We start from the raw sequence: 17,193 nt of genomic DNA, 5'->3' as shown, positions 1-17,193 counted from the left end.
TAATTAATCATAGAAATGGGCAAATTTTATTGCTAAGGATATGTATCAACATATAGAAAGTAAATGAGAATATGAAACTAAGTATACAAATTGAAGTGGTCAAAAGACCCAGTATTTTTTACCTCAAGGCTCCTAAAGCTTTTTAATACCGAGGTGAATGAAGAAACACAAACTTGTTTATGTCTTCCCTCTATGGCTTTCCTCTTACCAGCTCCATCACGAATAATAGGGTCATCCATAGATATTGTGACCTAGAACATGTAAAAGCGGAAAGAAACTTCAATAAAAAAAAAAAAAAAAAAAATCTTTCGATGAATCACTAAAAGCTCAAAAGCATATCCATAACAAGAGAATGAAATGTGTTCTTAGCAATATGGTTTACCTTTTTACATGAGCCAAGCACGTCTAACTCCACATTTTCCAGATTCAATCGAATCTCTTCTGTTGTGACCAAAATAACCAACTAACAAGTGTTTTGGAGAGTAAAATTGCGTAGAAGCAGTAAATAGCATACTCCACCGAGGCAACAAGATCCTGCAAATTAACCAACTAACAAGTTGGTTTTTCTTTTTCTTTTTCTTTTTTGTTTTTTGGGGTTTATGCATGATTTCAATAGTTTTAGTGGTTTTCCATCTCATTTAAACACAGTTGGATGGTTTTCGTGCCTTGCGAATAAATTTGTAATAGATTTTATGTTTCTTCTTTTTTTTTTGTGATGAATTTTTCCTTTGTGCGTGAATCTCTTCTACCCCAATAGTTTGAGTTTTTTTTTTAAGTGATGAAGAATACTAATACATGTTAACTTTTTTGCTCCTCATAGCTTTATATTCCCCTGTTTTATCTGAATTAGTTTCTCAATGTAAAACCAAAGTGGTGAACGGAATAAACATTGGCTACTATTATGAGATGAGAAAACCATTTGTTTTGATGATTTATTTGGGGACAAATTACTCACTCATCCTATTTTGGTATTTTCATAGCTACATGATACCCTTCCAATGTGCAAATTCAAAATCTGCACAGCATAAAATACAATCAAAATTCAAAGTATAAGAACTTGTTGCAAACTCCATAATTTTACCTTTTCCAAGGGCAGAACTATTCTTTTCATATAAGAGAATAGAAGGACATTGAAGAATGAAAGACGCAAAAAACATACAAACCAGATTATAACATTTTAGCAGACAAGTGCTTGTAATAAATAAATAGCGTAAAAAAATTAATAGAATAATTTAACATATAAATAAAATGAGCAAAACAAATTGCCTAGAATTTAAAATATCAACAAAGAATACACTTCACCAGAACCAAATTTTCATTCAATAGGCAATTGTTAGATTAAGTAGAAGCAAAAATACGTTTGAGAAGAGTTTTGTCATAACTGGTTGAAATCAAGAAAGCCAATATTGTACAAGGCTGTCCTACATCACCCAATTTAAAATTTTTAGAATGTGTTGATATCAATTGTTTATGATCTTTATGGTTGAGTATAGCAATTGTCTATTTTATTAATTATGGCTACAGAAGAAAATGTTCTCTTAAATTTTTCAAGTGATGTGATGAAGAGGGTGGAAAACATGGGACTTTAGTGGAAGTGTCATTTGGACGAGACATGAAGAAAATCTTATTAGAAGATATCCAACACTTCAAAGTAAAGGTAGAGATTCTTAGGATTTTTAGTAATGTTTTGGTCTTTCACAAATAGAATGGCAATTTTCAAGTAAAGAAGACACGAATAACCAATTTGTTTAATAGAATGTATCTACAAAGGATTTATACTTCAACTTTAATGTCTCTTAAGCTCATCCATGATTAAGGCAAAAGGAGAACTTGAGGCATAATGCTCGTGCAGAACTACAGTCATAGGCAAATCAATCTTTTCAATCTAGAAATCGAATTGATTAGAGAAACATGAGTTAATTAGTCGATTTATTAGTGAAGAAGAAAAAATAATTCATTACTACTACCGTCAGAACATCTCATGTTGAAGACTATTTCATTATACATATCTTTAATAATGTCGATATATCTAGTAGAAATCCGTTTCCTTTCTACTACCCATCATAGTCTTCCATAGATGCCCATCATGGACTTCTCTAACTTCATGAAAAATAAATCTAGATCTTCTGTTTTCTCTATATTTCTAAACAATGGTTGAAGCAAGTGCATGACTTTCATAGTAGGTTTCCCTAGATAAAATCAAAAGTGATTCTCTACTATAAACATAAAAACCTCATTAGAAGTTTTCTTACATGCAAACACTTGTGCTTGAGCTGTGCATTTCTCTATTTTGTGATGGCTAAGAGTTGAATGCAAATCTGCCCCTAACTTTCTATGCTTCTATAGGAAATCACTATTTGTTGATTGTTTGTATGGTACGATCTACCCATGTGCTTTAGATCTAAAGGATAACCTCTGAGTTGCTAAGGCCCAATACATGGTTTGAAGAAAAAAAATAGTAGTCCCAGAAGGACAATGGGTCTGCTTGAAAGTTAATTTGCTGTAATGTTATTTTGTATAGTGTTTGTGCAGATTTGTTCACCAACGAGTTAAGTCCTGTTTTCAGCATCATTCCACATATGCCTCATGCATTTCCTATTTTCATCATCTCACATTCATTAAAAAATGCATATGAAATGATATTCAATCAAACTTCATCCATGTTTGTGACAACATTATTTGAATGAACATATAGCTGCGGTATTTATTCTAAATAGAGCAAAGCAGAAATGGAACCTTTGAACAGCATTGCAGTTGACAAAACTTCCCACAGCCATAGCAGCTCAACTTTCACATGATACTCCAGTGTAAGGCAGCAATTTGTTCTGACATCAAGTTGTTTTATAACTTTATCTGGCTTTGCCAGCTGGGAAACTCAAATAATTTTCTTGCTTGAAATATAAAACATTTATGAATGGATAGATCGGTATCAATTATATAAACAGAATTCTTCAAATGATAGACTAATCTTTTTAATTTTTCTACATAAATTTAATTATAAAGATTTCATCATTTTCAAAAACCATTAAGGAAAATAGAGGTTCTCAAGAGTTTCAGCTACAGTTTTGTCTTTAGACACATCTTCTGTCTTCGCATCTTCCAAGCCCAGATGACTTCTTATTCTAGAAGATGAGCATATGATGAAACATAACTGTAAATCAGTAAATCTTACACTTAGAAGAAAAATAATGAAAAAATTACATGTATAAAAAAGGGGAGAAAAACATAAAAAAGTAGAGGCAAAAGATGAAAATAACAAAAAAAAATTCGGTCAAAGTTCGTAAACCGTAAACACAGAGTGAACAACATGCATCACCGGTGAAAGAATTATCACCAGAAATCGAATGAAACATACTACCTCTTATTAAGAAGTACACTCCATCCATGATAAGCGTCAACTTTTTCTAATGCTTTCTTATGCCATATGTTTAAGCAGCCAAGGTTGTGATATTTGCATCCCTAAGAACAAATTAAACTAAATAAATTTGGAACTTAGTTCATAAAGTTTAAATGCACCAAATCATAAAAAATGTAGAAGGATAATACTACATACAATTTGCCCTTTTGTTTTTTGTGATTTATACTTTTATTGTACCTAAAATTACAATCTATAAAATGACAATGCAATAAAGAATGATTACAAAATGAAGAATCTTAATGTAAAGTGCATCAATTGATTGAATAGATGCAACAATGAAAAATGAATACAATCATTAGTCGGTAACAAGCTACAGTGTCTATATTTTTTGGGCACCTTCGAAACGGAATAACTACAGCTCAGAGTGAACAGCGTGTTTGAAGGATAATTGTTGGTGAGGAAGCCTCTCCTCTCCTGTTGTATCGCCACACGTATAGCTATCACATATCACAAAGTCAACAACAGTGAAGAGAGTCCAAAATTAAACTAACGGCAGTGTAATGTTTGAAATTTCTAACCTTGTGGCCTACAACTATAGCTACAACTAAAATTTCTCCTTGGGCATGACAGGCGATAGAAGCTATAGGACAGTCTTTGGGAATAAAAATTCAGCATAGCTACATTAAAGAATTTGAATTTACGAAATAGGTAGATGATTATTGCTAAAACACTTAAAATTGGAAGATAGTACAAAAATAACACAATCCTAACTTCCAGTTGTAAGAACTTTAGGATATAGCGGATCGAACCTAACTTGCAGAGGTTCCGTAAACATTGTAGAATAAGGAAAATAAGGTGGTAGTAAAAATTAGCTGTAAGTACGAAATTAGGTAAGTGCGAAATTTGTGGAGGGGCGATTTTGGAGATCTTGGGCGATTTTTCCTTTCTGCTAGGGCAGCCACCATGGCCAACCCTAGGGCGCCGCCACCTACAGAACTGGGTGGCGGAGGAGTGATAGCTACGATGGATAGAGGAAGAACCTTTGCTGATATAGTGGTGGGGAAGCCAACTTCTATGCCAGACATTGAAATTCCATGGAAAGAGCCAAAGACGAGTCCTGATGGCCAAGTATGGTATCAATTCACACATGAAGAAATCCAAAAAACGTCTGAGCCTCTGAAGTATGCGATAGTTCTCAAATTCTTGAGGAAACGCCCATCTGTTAACGACATTCGGGGATACATCAAATCACGATGGGGACTCTTGGAGATGCCAGTAACTGGGGCCATGAGAAATCCGCGACATGTTTTGATACGCATTACCAACGAAGCAGATTTTGTAACGGCCTAGTCAAGGGAGATATGTGACATCAATGGCGTGCCGTACAGATTGTTCAAATGGACATCGGATTTTAGAGAAGACAAAGAACCTCCTTTTGCTCCGGTATGGGTCTTCCTTCCTGGACTGCCCCCAAATTTCTTCTATCAATCAACTTTGCAAATTTTGGTTGGGGGAATCGGATGTTTTCTAAAGTGTGACAATGCCACGATATGTGGTTCATGCCATGCGAGGGCAAGAATATGTGTGGAGATGGATCTGACGAAACCAAGATTGGATTCTTTCTGGATTGGCCCTCCGGGGCATGGTTCGAGCCACCATCAAGAAACTGTTTATGAAACTTTACCAGTATTCTATCAACACTGCCATTTCCAGGGCCATTCTGATAGAACCTGCAGGAAACTTAAATCAATCCAGGGAAAAAGGATTGTGGACGACAGAACCAAAATAGAAGATAATCTGATAAAGCAAAATTGTATGCACCAATTTTATAGACCTATCATACACACAATGGAAGAGGGGGAAACATCAAAGAACAAATTATCTTTGGATCCAACATCTACAGAAAATCAGGTTACAGGGAAAATGATTGAAGTATTAACCGGTATGAATGAGAATAAGGACGAGCCAGAAAAACAAACGCCTCCTTCCCTTGTGGAGACTATTTTGCTTGAAGAAGATGGCAAACTCACCGAACAGATTCTTGTTCAACATCAGGATGGGTGCTTATCACTGGAGAGAAACACAGAGAATGATCTTCTTCCCCAGGAATTTGGTGACCACCGAGACTTAATACAACAGGAAAGTTGTATTCAACACGTGCAGGAGGCGATTGAAGTAGAAGTGAATATTTCAAAGGAACCAATACAGAAAACGAACACTTTGGTGCAGCCCCAAGTCAAGTGGATTTGAATGATAATCAAATTGCAGATTTTTCTGAACTATTGCATCAGAAAAAATTTTCTGTCACATGTCCAAATGGCGAGGACCTAGAGGGTGAAGATGGAAAAATGAGACAGGAAGGAACCACCATACCTCAACGTCAGAAGAAGAAAAAATTTGTAATGCTGTCAGAGGTAATAACACGCTCTAAAACTTCTTCTAAATGATAGACAAAATATTGATATGGAATGTTCGAGGTCTGGGAACATCAAGAACCCAACTCAATGATATAATGGTTAAATTTAATCCAAGTGTTGTAGCAATTTTGGAACCTGTAAATCTGTTTTGAAGATTAGAAGATGGGCGTGCAGATTACATCTTCACAATTGTTTTTCTAATCATTTAGTCAATGGGAAAATCTGGCTTTTTTAGGAGGATGATTTATTATTTGAGGAAGTAATGGTTTCACATCAACATATCACTGGTATATTTACTAAGGATGGAGTCTCTTGTCTAGTCACTGTGGTTTATGCGATCTACTTTCAAATTGGTCGTGTAGATTTATGGAAGGAGTTAGTTTCTATACAACGACAAGACATACCTTAGATAGTCGGTGGTGATTTCAATATATTTCGTAGCGATGCTGAAAAGGTTGGTGGGACACCAAAACCAGATCTCCCAAATCAGGAATTTAATGATTGTATATCAAACTGTGGCCTACAAGAACTCCAAACAGAAGGCACTATTTTTACATGGTGCAATTTACAAGAAGGAAAAAGTTGTATTTGGGAAAAGTTGGACAGAATTTTAGTTAATAATTCTTTTCTAACCCACTTTGGAATGGCTTGTGCTAAGGTTTTGTCTAGATCCAGCTTTGATCATTGCCCATTGTTAGTTCAACTTTTGGTGCAGCAAGAACATTATGGTCCACCACCTTTTTATTTTCAACGGATGTGGGTAGATCATGCCGACTTTCTACCCCTTGTCAAAGAAAATTGGGAGAAGCCAACTAAAAGCTCAAGTTTATTCAAACTTGGAGAAAAATTGAAGAGGCTAAAACCAATTTTGAGAAATTGGAACAAAATCGGCTTTGGGAATATCAAATGTCACATTGTGGATCTAGAAGACAAAATTGTTAGACTAGAAGATCAAGTCTTAAATTTCGGAAATGCGCAAGACGAAAAGGAATTAATTGCAACAAGATTTGAATTGAAGGATTGGATTAAGTGGGAAGAAATTTGCTTGGCACAAAAAACCAAAGTGAAATGGCCAAAGGAGGGGGACACCAACACCGAGTTCTTTCATGCGTCAATTGCAAAACGTCGGAAAAAATCTTGGTATTACAACATGACATTACAGGATGGATCCACACTTGACAGCCCGCAAGCAGTTCACGATGGAGCAGTAAAATTCTTCCATGAGCTACTTATGACTGAAAATGTCGTACCGAGGGTTGAACTTTTGAACTCATTACTTACATCGAGCATATCATTGGAAGATAATACCAGATTGTGTGAGGCTCCATCCCGCAAGGAAGTTAAAATTGCTATGGAAAGCATTCCACAGGATAGTAGCCCGGGACCTAATGGTTTCTCATCGAGTTTTTATATGAGTTGTTGGGGTATCGTTGAAGAAGATGTTTGGGCGGCTGCAGCTGATTTCTTTAGTGGGTCTATGCTACCCAATTTTTACACATCAACTTACGTTGTACTTATCCCAAAAGTCAAAGGTCCTGGTGGCTTTGGAGACTTCAGGCCCATTAGCCTATGTTCAGTGATTTACAGATGCTTTGCTAAGATAATTGCGAACAGATTGAAACCTCTACTTCCAAAATTTATCTCGAAGGAACAAGGGGCTTTCATCGGGGGTCAGAGTATTTTTGACAATATTACCTTGGTACAAGAATTACTTCGGAGTTTTAACAGGAAGATACGAGGAGGAAATGTAATGCTTAAAGTAGATATGATGAAAGCGTACGATAGGGTTGGATGGAATTTCTTGATGGCAGTCTTAAACACTTTCGGCTTCTCTACACAATTTCACCAATTAATACAAAACTGTATTGACGCATCTTCATTCTCGGTGATGATGCATGGCACTTATCGGGGATTTTTCAAATCTTCCCGGGGAATCCGTCAAGGAGATCCCCTCTCTCCATATTTGTTTATTATTGTTGAGGAGACTCTTACACGCATGTTAAGAAAGGCTTGTTTGGAACAACGCATTGGAATTTACTCTCTCCCTGTTGGGGCACCTCGTATCTCTCATCTACTATATGCTGATGATCTAATTATTTTTTGTAATGGCAATAAAGCGTCTATTAAAGCAGTGGTGGAAATCCTAAGCATTTATGAAAATATGTCTGGGCAGAAAGTGAATCACCGGAAATCAGCAATATTTTTCTCAAAGCACATGTCCTTGCAGAGGAAAAATGAATCACTCCGTTTGAGTAACTTCACACAAGGGTCTTTTCCAATCAGATATTTGGGGGCTCCAATAGCCCCAGGTCGTTTATGTATCAGACATTTCGAGCCGCTGATTATGAAGGTGAGAAAGAAAATATCTGGCTGGAAATCTTTACTCTTATCAGTTGGAGGAAGATTAACTCTTGTAAAGCATGTTCTTTTAAGTATGCCTATACATATCTTATCGGTTATTTGCGTACCTCAAGGGGTTATTCATCAAATTCATTCTTTAATCTCAAATTTTATTTGGGGAGAGGCAGATGGTAAAGTAAAGCGACATTGGGTAAGTTTTGGAAAAATTACCAAACCATTATCAGAAGGAGGATTAGGCATTCGAGACTTAGCAGAAGTACAAGTGACTCTAAAAGCAAGATTTGCTTGGAAATTTTGTTTCTCTGTTTCTCTACTATAAGAGTTCCTAAAAGCAAAATATTTTCCGCACAATTCATACAACGAGATCCAGATATCAGCCTTAAACTCACCTTTTTGGAAGAGCATAGCAAGTTTGATACCTACGGTAATTGAAAATTCGGTGTGGCACATAAAAAGCGGAGATGTTAATTTCTGGCAAGAAAATTGGTCTGGTCTAGGACCATTAGCATACCTGGTGGAGATAGTGGAACCTGATTTGAGGCCAAATGCGGTGGTGACCTCAAGGGGGTAGAATGAAGATGTCTTATCAGAATTAATCGGGAATGATTTAGCTAAAGCTGCTATAGACTTTGTTCCAAAGTTACGTGAAGGAGTGGATACAGTTGTTTGGAAACCCTCTCATTCGAGACAAACGGGAGAGTGTAGATTGGGATAAATGGGTATGGCATCCACTAATTCCAAAAAGAATCTATTTCATTACTTGGAAAGCTATACAAAATGCACTCGTTGTGGATGAAAAAATACAAATGGTGGGGATCACCTTAGCATGAAAATGTGTATGTTGTGGTACACCTCACTGTGAGTCTCTCAACCATTTGTTGGATGGCAGCGACCTGGAAGAATTTCTTTGGAATCAGATATCGACGACGACAGGCATCGCTAACACTCCATCTTTGGGCTGGAGACAAAGAATGAATTTCTGGTTCTCCAAGGGATCAAAAACGTCCCAAGTAGGTATGATTATTGGCTTTTCTCCTGTTCTGATTTTCTGGGCGATTTGGACAGCAAGGTGCAGAAGAAAAATGGAAGGTGTGGACATTAATTATGATCAGATTTGGGCTTCAATGAAGTGGTGGTTGGGTGAACTATGTGCCAATGCGGCTAAGGTATCTAGACTATCTTCGTTCGATTGTATTGCACTACGAAATTTGGGAATCCAATTCAGAAAACCACAAAATAAAGTCACTAAATTTGTCCGTTGGATACCTGCTCTCCCTACCTGGGTTAAATTAAACATTGATGGATGCTGCATAGGAAATCCTGGTAATTGTAGTGGAGGTGGAGTGATCAGGGCGGATAATGGAGAGTTCATCTATGCTTTTCACACTTTCTATGGTCACGATACTAACACATGAGCGGAGCTAAAAGCTGTTTTGGAAAGCATCCACATATGTGTAGAACGAAATTTCCCAAAGATTATAATCGAAAGTGATTCTCAAGTCATTGTGAACTGGTTCCTCAATAAACGATGTACAAGATGGAAATTTTGGAAAGCATGGGAGGAGATAAATGATCTCATGATTGGAAGAGAAGTGGTGTTCAGACATGTTTTCCGGGAAGCAAATCAAGTTGCAGACGCATTATCTAAAATAGGTGGAAATGGAAGCACGGCAACATTTCATGATATGGCAGATCTTCTTGGGGCCGTTACCAAGTTATTTATATCAAATAGAAATCATTTTCCATATGTACGACATTAATAAAAGTTTGTCTTTAAAGTGAATTTGTAATGTGGAGTTTGTATTCATGGTATTCCTCCGCCATATGTGAGGGCTGATCTATAAAATTTAGAGTTTGTTTAGAAAAAAAAAAAGGTGGTAGTAAAAAACATTGACATTTTGAGCTTAAAAAATAGCGCAAAAAACCTACTATATTATTAAAAACAATATCTATTGCCAAAAGCTTATAACACAATATTATCATAGGCTTGACATCACATGACATGTTCTCTATCTACAACTTGTCTTAGATTATCTAACATTATGAAGCCACTAAATAAAATTGAAAGTTTGAAACAATATCAATAATAATATTTGATCTAATTGCTTTAATGCAAAGAAACTCCTAAACAAGCATGACATCTTGATTGGTTCCTTTCTTGCCTTGCTGGATAAAAAGTGAAACAACCTCGCTAGACCCATTTAAGAACATATGGCTTGGAGTCTTATGTAGTTGTTCATCTACCCCAAAGGTAGGGGCCTAAACATAATATTGGAGCCCTTCCTCTTCATTACTCCCATCGAAGGACCCAGGAAGAAGACTCCTAGTCTCATTGGACAAGCCTGTGTCTCATATTCAATTAAGTGAGTCACACTTTATTCTACAATTGAAATTCCAATGACAAAAATAACATTTAATCCTCCCAAAAAAATGCATTCTCAGGCACCCCTTAAACTAAACCACTTAATCTTCACTTTATTTACGAAAAAATCATCATCTACTACTAAGGAATTTCACCCCTCCACATGGAAGAAAACACAATAATAAGCTGTTGAACTTAAAAAAGAAATTTACTTTGAACTAATCTTGACTTTAAAGTTCCCTAAACAAATAATAAAAATAAGAAGTATAACAAAAAAAATACAATAGTATGCTTTTATTATTTCCTCTTCTTTTTCGATTTTAAATTTTAATTTTGTTATGCAAAAAAGCTAACAATAATGTGCTCTTAAAGGAATCAGTAAGAGTGGATCTATAAGAAAAAGTACCCCATTTCTTATTCATGAAAACAAAAATGTACTTTATTTCTGCTTACCAATAGAAAAAAACCCGAAATCAAGAAAATCAATCGAAACAGAAGATTAATTAAGAATGGTAAAACCCAACAAGCATTCTTGACTAAAAATCCACAATCATCATTTAATTCCAAAGATGAACAAAAAAGCTCAATCTTGAAGCCTAGCAGATGAAAATCGAAGCAACTTATTAGTTATTCATGAATCAATGCAAGAATTCGACACAAGCACAATCCTAAATAATAATCTTCTTTTCAAAAGCAATAGGTAGAGATTTGAAAAAAAAAAAGAGTGGTTATTTGAGTTAAAAATAAAAAATAAAAGATGTAGCAACTACGTTCAACGTTGATGACTCAACTTGAAGAAAAAATTAGTGTGATTGAAGAACCATTGAAAAGGAACCGATTCAGAAATCAAATCCAAATCTAAATCAATAAAGCAGAAAAATCACAATGACAACAATTACAGGATGAAAATGTTCAACGAAAACCCCCAAAAATTGAAAGAAAAAATGTAATCGACATTTATTGTAACCAGAGGCGGAGCCCCCGCACTGAACTTTTGGGCTCCAGTAGGCCCAAAACAAATTTTTTTTTTTTGGTTTGGGTAAAGCCTGGTTAATTAAAAAGGCCTAATTTCCTGCAGTCCATGTGTCATTTAATGACCCGACCCGACATCTTGAATCAATTAACCCATTTACGTTCAATTCACACCCATTACCAAACCCTTGCAACTTGAATCGCGTCTCTCTCAACCGATCGACCCAATGCCATCGCCACTTCTTGCTAGTCGCTAGTCGCTACTCCAACTCACAGGCGCCGACTGGTGACTTCTAGACTAACAGTTCCAGACGTCCAGTCCACCGCCTGCCACTGCGTCTGTCGGCCCAAGCTGCCCAACGAAAGAACTGATTCACTGGAGATTGGAGAAACCCGAAGCCGGAGCCCAGAAGAACGAAGAACTAAGAAGGTGATTGAAGGTTACCTTACTTACCTAATGTATGTTTCAGTGAAGATGAAGTGTGGAAAATTCTAAAAATTGAAAATTGTATTTACGATTTTGCTTAATTTATGAATGTTACTGGTTAATTATTGATGGGTCTCATGGGTTTATATTTCTATCGTGGAATTGGAAATGCTGTTACTCTGTTAGGTGTAGAGAAATTGATTAAGTTCATCTTTCTAATTCCAGTTGAAGACTTGAAGTTAAGATCTGAATTTAAAAATTGAGTCCCCTGGAAAGAAGATAGTAACTGATTTTCAGATTTTGGCAATTATGAAGTTAGATTGTCATCAATTTTTGGATCATAATAAATTCAGAAATGTAATTTGCTGAATTTTTTTGACAGCCTTCTCCAGTTCAGGCAGTTCTCCATATATTTCTCGAACGGTGCTGCACTCGCTCATTAGACCATTCCAATTTCCAAGTACTGAATCACTTAAATACAAAAATAAACTTGGCTGCTATATGTTGATGTAGCATTGTTATCAACTTATATGAGTTATTCATATTAAAAAGAATTGAATTTCACATTATGAATCTAATCTAAACATGCATTTTTAGCAATAAATTAAGATCATAAACAAGAAGGATCTCAATTTATCTCAGGTTTGTTCATCAAATTGAAGCAGAATTAAACAAAACCACTAACCAAAACACAAAATTTAGCACAGCCCATTTGAAGAAACTGAAGTCACCTCTCATTGTTGTAGTTCATTTTCTCTTAGTTTTTACCTAAATCTTAACTAAACAAGATCAGGAAAAAAAATGAAAATGACAGTAGAGTATAAACAAAAATCGTAAATATCTATTACAAAGGATTTGTATATTCAAGTATATGCGTATGTATACATTGGAGTGTATAAATAAGTGCAGATACAGAAATGAAAAATAATAAAAAGACCAGTGGACAGAACTGCCCTATAAATGCACAAATCGTGTGCTAGTGGAGATAAGAATGAATTTAAAAGGGCAATTAATAAGGTCTTAATTATTCACCTAATTAAATAAGTGGTCAATGCAATAATCAAGTTCTGCAACATTAGTATTTATTTAGTGGGTCAGTTATATGTATTGATATTGTGAAATTAGATTGATAATGTGAAATTGTGAATTGGATTGATTGTGAAATGTGAATTGCACTGCGAATTGAAATTGTAAAATTGTGAATTTATGATCCTTTTGTCATTATGAATTATTCTCACTCACTTCAAATAATAATTGGATATCAAATGTTTAAATTCAGATATCAAATGAATAGATACTTTCAACGAAAAAGGAACGTAGATAGTGTTGATGAGGGGGTATCAAATAATGTGGATGTTGATTAGGGGGTATCGAATAATGTGAAATTTGATGTCACAAAACTTCCAACTGATCCTAGTCTAAGGATACCTATTTTGGATTATAATGCTAACATTCGAGATGAAGTTCGAAGAGCATATATGTTAAAGGGTCCTTGTCAGCCCAAAGATCATGACTTTCCAAAACGACAATTTGGAGTAACAATTAGACGATTCAATCCTTCGTGGTTTAAAGAGTTCGGTAGTTGGTTGGAGTACAGTGTAGAGAAGGATGCTGCTTATTGTTTGTATTGTTATCTTTTCAGAACAAGTTCTAGAAAGCAAGGTGGAGGTGAGTCTTTTGTTGGCGAAGGTTTTACATATTGGAAAGATAAAAAAAGGCTTCATACTCATGTTGGGCTTCATGATAGTGCATATAATCAAGCTCGCATTAAGTGTGAAGTGTTGATGAATCAAGAGCAACACATTCAATCAGTTTTCTACAAACAGTCAGAACAAGCAAGAAATGCATATGTTACACGCCTTAATACATCCATTGATTGTGTTCGAGTTCTTTTGCAACAAGGGCACTCATTTCTAGGTCATGATGAATCTAAGGATTCTCTTAATCCAGGTAACTTCTTAGTGCAGTTGCAATTTTTGGCTGCTCATAATGAAGTTATCAATGCCGTCACGCTGGAAAATGCTCCTCACAATTGCAAATTGACATCACTTGATGTTCAAAAGGTATAGTAAATGCTTGTGCTATTGAAACGATCAATGTTATTATCAAAGATGTTGGCGACTCACTATTTTCTATTCTAGTTGATGAATGTTGTGATGTTTCAATGAAGGAGAAAATGTCTATTATTTTACGTTATGTAGACAATATTGGGCATGTCAATGAAGGCTTCATAGGGATTGAACATGTTACAAGTACCACAGCTCTATCACTTAAGGCTGCAATTGATAAGGTATTTTCTAGATATAACTTGAATATGTCTAGATTGAGAGGACAAGGTTATGATGGAGCAAGTAATATGCAAGGTAAGTTTAATGGTCTGAAAACACTCATTTTGAAGGAGAGTCCATGTGCCTTTTACATTCACTGTTTTGCTCATCAACTCCAACTTGCGCTTGTGACTATGGCAAAGAAGAACATCCATATTACTAACTTCTTTCGTGTGGTTGGGAACGTAATAAATACTGTTGGAGCATCTTCCAAACGTTGTGATCTTCTTCGAGAAAAACAATTAGACTTTATTGTTGAGGCATTGGAAAAATGTGAGATTTTAAGTGGACGGGGACTTAATCAAGAAACGATCCTTCAGTGCTCTGGTGATACACGATGGAGTTCACATATAATTCTTTGGTCAGCTTGCTTGCCATGTTCTCTTCTGTTTTAGATGTACTTGCAATGATTGTTGAGGATGAATTTTGTTCTTGTTCTTGTGATCAAAGATCCGATGCAACAAATTTATTGGAGTTGATAGAAAATTTTGATTTTGCATTTAATCTACAGTTGATGAAAAGTGTGTTGGGGATGTCAAATGAACTGTCAAAGGCATTGCAAAGAAAAGATCAAGATATTGTGAATGCAATACAATTGGTGAGATTGTGCAAACGACGACTCCAAATAATGAGAGACGAAGGGTGGGACTCCTTTGTTGGAAGAAGTATATTCTTTTTGTCAACAACATTACATTCATGTACCCAACATGGATGATATGTTTGTACGCCTTGCAATTCGTGGTCGCCCTCAGCGTAATTCTCCAGAAATTACAAATTTACATCATTATCGAGTAAATTTGTTTTACTCTGTCATTGATTTACAACTTCAAGAATTGAATGATCGTTTCTCAAAGGTAAATACAAAGTTACTACTTTGTGCAGCTTGTTTATGCCCACAAGATTCATTTTCTTCTTTTGACAAGAAAAACTTGATTAGACTTGCTGAGCTTTATCTATTAGATTTCTCTGCAGTAGATGGCATTGTGCTTAGCGATCAACTTGAGACTTATATTTTTGACATGCGCTCTAACAAAGAGTTTGAAGGGTTGAATGGCCTTGATGATCTTGCGGAGAAGTTAGTTTTGACAAAGAAAGATAAGGTATATCCATTGGTTTACAAACTTTTGGCTTTAGCATTGATTTTACCGGTTGCTACCGCTACTGTGGAGAGAGTTTTTTCTGCAATGAGCATCATAAAGAATAGATTGCACAATCAGATGGGTGATGGGTGATTAATGGATAAATGATAGCACAATTGTTTATGTAGATAGAGATATATTTTTGAAACTCGATAATGAAGTTATTGTACGACGATATCAAATTATGAAAACTCACAAGGAACAAGTTTAATATATAAATTATGTCGTTTTTAGTGTTGTTGTAATATTGTTTTATTTTTTTATCATCATTAAATCTATGACCAAAATCTCGAAGTTCGACGTCGAAAAATGATGCCCGCACTGAACATAAATCCTGACTCCACCCCTGATTGTAACCATAACTTACCCTTAGTTCATACCTGCTATTCGAATGATGATCTACATAGTTTCACTTCATCTTCATCTTCTTCGAATTCGGAACCTTAGTATGGGTGAAATCCATTGCTTCGATATTACGATTTATGGACAATAGAAAAATGGTGGTTGCAATTGTTACAGATTCTCAAAATTTCCCAACAGCAATTATGGAGGGTTAGGTAGAGATTTTAAAATTGAAATAACCATAAAAATAAAATAGAGGAGTTGGGAAAATTGACAAAAGGCTTAACGGATCTCACAAATGTGTTGAGCGGCAAGACAACCTAGCATTTTCGTCTTGAATTTTGACTGCTTTGGGTGTGGCTCTGAGCTCAGATTGGACAAAGGAGATTTCCAAGGGGTAGAGAGAGAGAGAGAGAGAGGAGATCGGGAGCTAAAAGGGAAAGTGAAAGTGAAAAGATAAGGCTGAAAGTATTTGGAAAACGATAAGACAGAAAAATGCTTGATGTTTGTTCCACATATGGAACAATGAAATGAGAGAGGAAATTCACAAATGAACAGTGACTTGGGATTCCCGCTTTTAAGATGGAGGGGATATATAAACACTAAATCCCTAAGATCACGCTAACTTATATCATCAGCCCTCACATTTTGGAAAATCGCCTAATCCGGACCCTCAATTGCAAACCCTAAATCTTCATCATTTTCTTTCCATTGGGTTTTCTTGTGCATTTTGTTCAATTTGTTGTCTGTATTTCATACCCTGTGCAAAGCAAGAAGGATCCATTCATGGGATAGGCTGGCAAGATCAAAGTGGGATTGTCGAAAATTGAAGAACGAAAAGCAGAAGGTGTCGTGAAAATTGGAGAAAAAATATTTTGTAATTGTGAGTACCATTATGACCTCCATGTTTTGTTGTTTTCAATAAAATACTTGTGACTTTGCGGGCAAAAATGTTATGATACTTGTGACTTTGAAGAAAAAATATTTTGTTGAGATTGTTTAACGGTTTAATGATAGGTCACAATGTCTTTCTTAAATCACAGCAGGCCAAAGCAATCAATCCTTGATGATTAATGTAAATTTTTATTTTTGAATGTTAGGGACATGAATTCATAATGTGTGCCCCTTGATGTTGTTGTTCATTATCCAAAAATAAAAATAAAAATAGGGATTTGAATTGGAAAGAGAAATTATGCCCTTATTTGTTTGTAGGAGATTAAAATAATAATTTTAGTAGATTTTGATAAAAGTAGATAAAATGTATGGATATAAAGGTGTGAATTTCATATGTGATTAAAATTAATTGTTGACTTTAATTTAAATTAAAATTTAGATTTTAATTCTTACAAAGCAGGTGCTATACTTTTCATTAAAATCTTTCAAATTTGATTTTCATTTTTCAATCCTGCAACCAAAATAAAAGGGGAGGCGTGGGGGTGTGATAAATTTCATAAAAACCTCCCTTGAGATTTCTCACAATTTCAGAAA

The 17,193-nt window shown here is 35.4% G+C and overlaps 1 protein-coding gene and 1 long non-coding RNA gene across 3 annotated transcripts; one reads left to right on the top strand and one right to left on the bottom strand.

Moving 5' to 3' along the window:
• Nucleotides 1–4,240, bottom strand: LOC111383244. Of its 2 annotated transcripts, none has more exons than XR_002700724.1 (5): nt 3,755–4,240; nt 3,359–3,459; nt 2,737–3,122; nt 383–441; nt 1–251 (listed from the first exon to the last, which is right to left on the bottom strand). It is a non-coding gene; the product is annotated as an uncharacterized LOC111383244 (long non-coding RNA). The 2 variants fall into 2 exon arrangements; XR_002700726.1 differs by having other exon boundaries at nt 2,737–2,825.
• Nucleotides 4,241–9,713: 5,473 nt separating this feature from the next.
• On the top strand, nt 9,714–14,619 carry LOC111377397 (zinc finger MYM-type protein 1-like). Its single transcript, XM_023000485.1, has 3 exons — nt 9,714–9,884; nt 13,262–13,960; nt 14,068–14,619. Exons 1-3 carry the CDS (start codon nt 9,714–9,716, stop codon nt 14,617–14,619), a joined length of 1,422 nt encoding a protein of 473 aa, XP_022856253.1.
• The last annotated feature ends 2,574 nt before the right edge of the window (nt 14,620–17,193 follow it).

This window comes from Olea europaea, chromosome 3, assembly GCF_002742605.1.
Source record: "Olea europaea var. sylvestris chromosome 3, O_europaea_v1, whole genome shotgun sequence".
NCBI lineage: Eukaryota > Viridiplantae > Streptophyta > Magnoliopsida > Lamiales > Oleaceae > Olea > Olea europaea.
The sequence above is the reverse complement of the archived record's forward strand: the minus strand, read 5'-3'. Positions and strand labels throughout refer to the sequence as shown.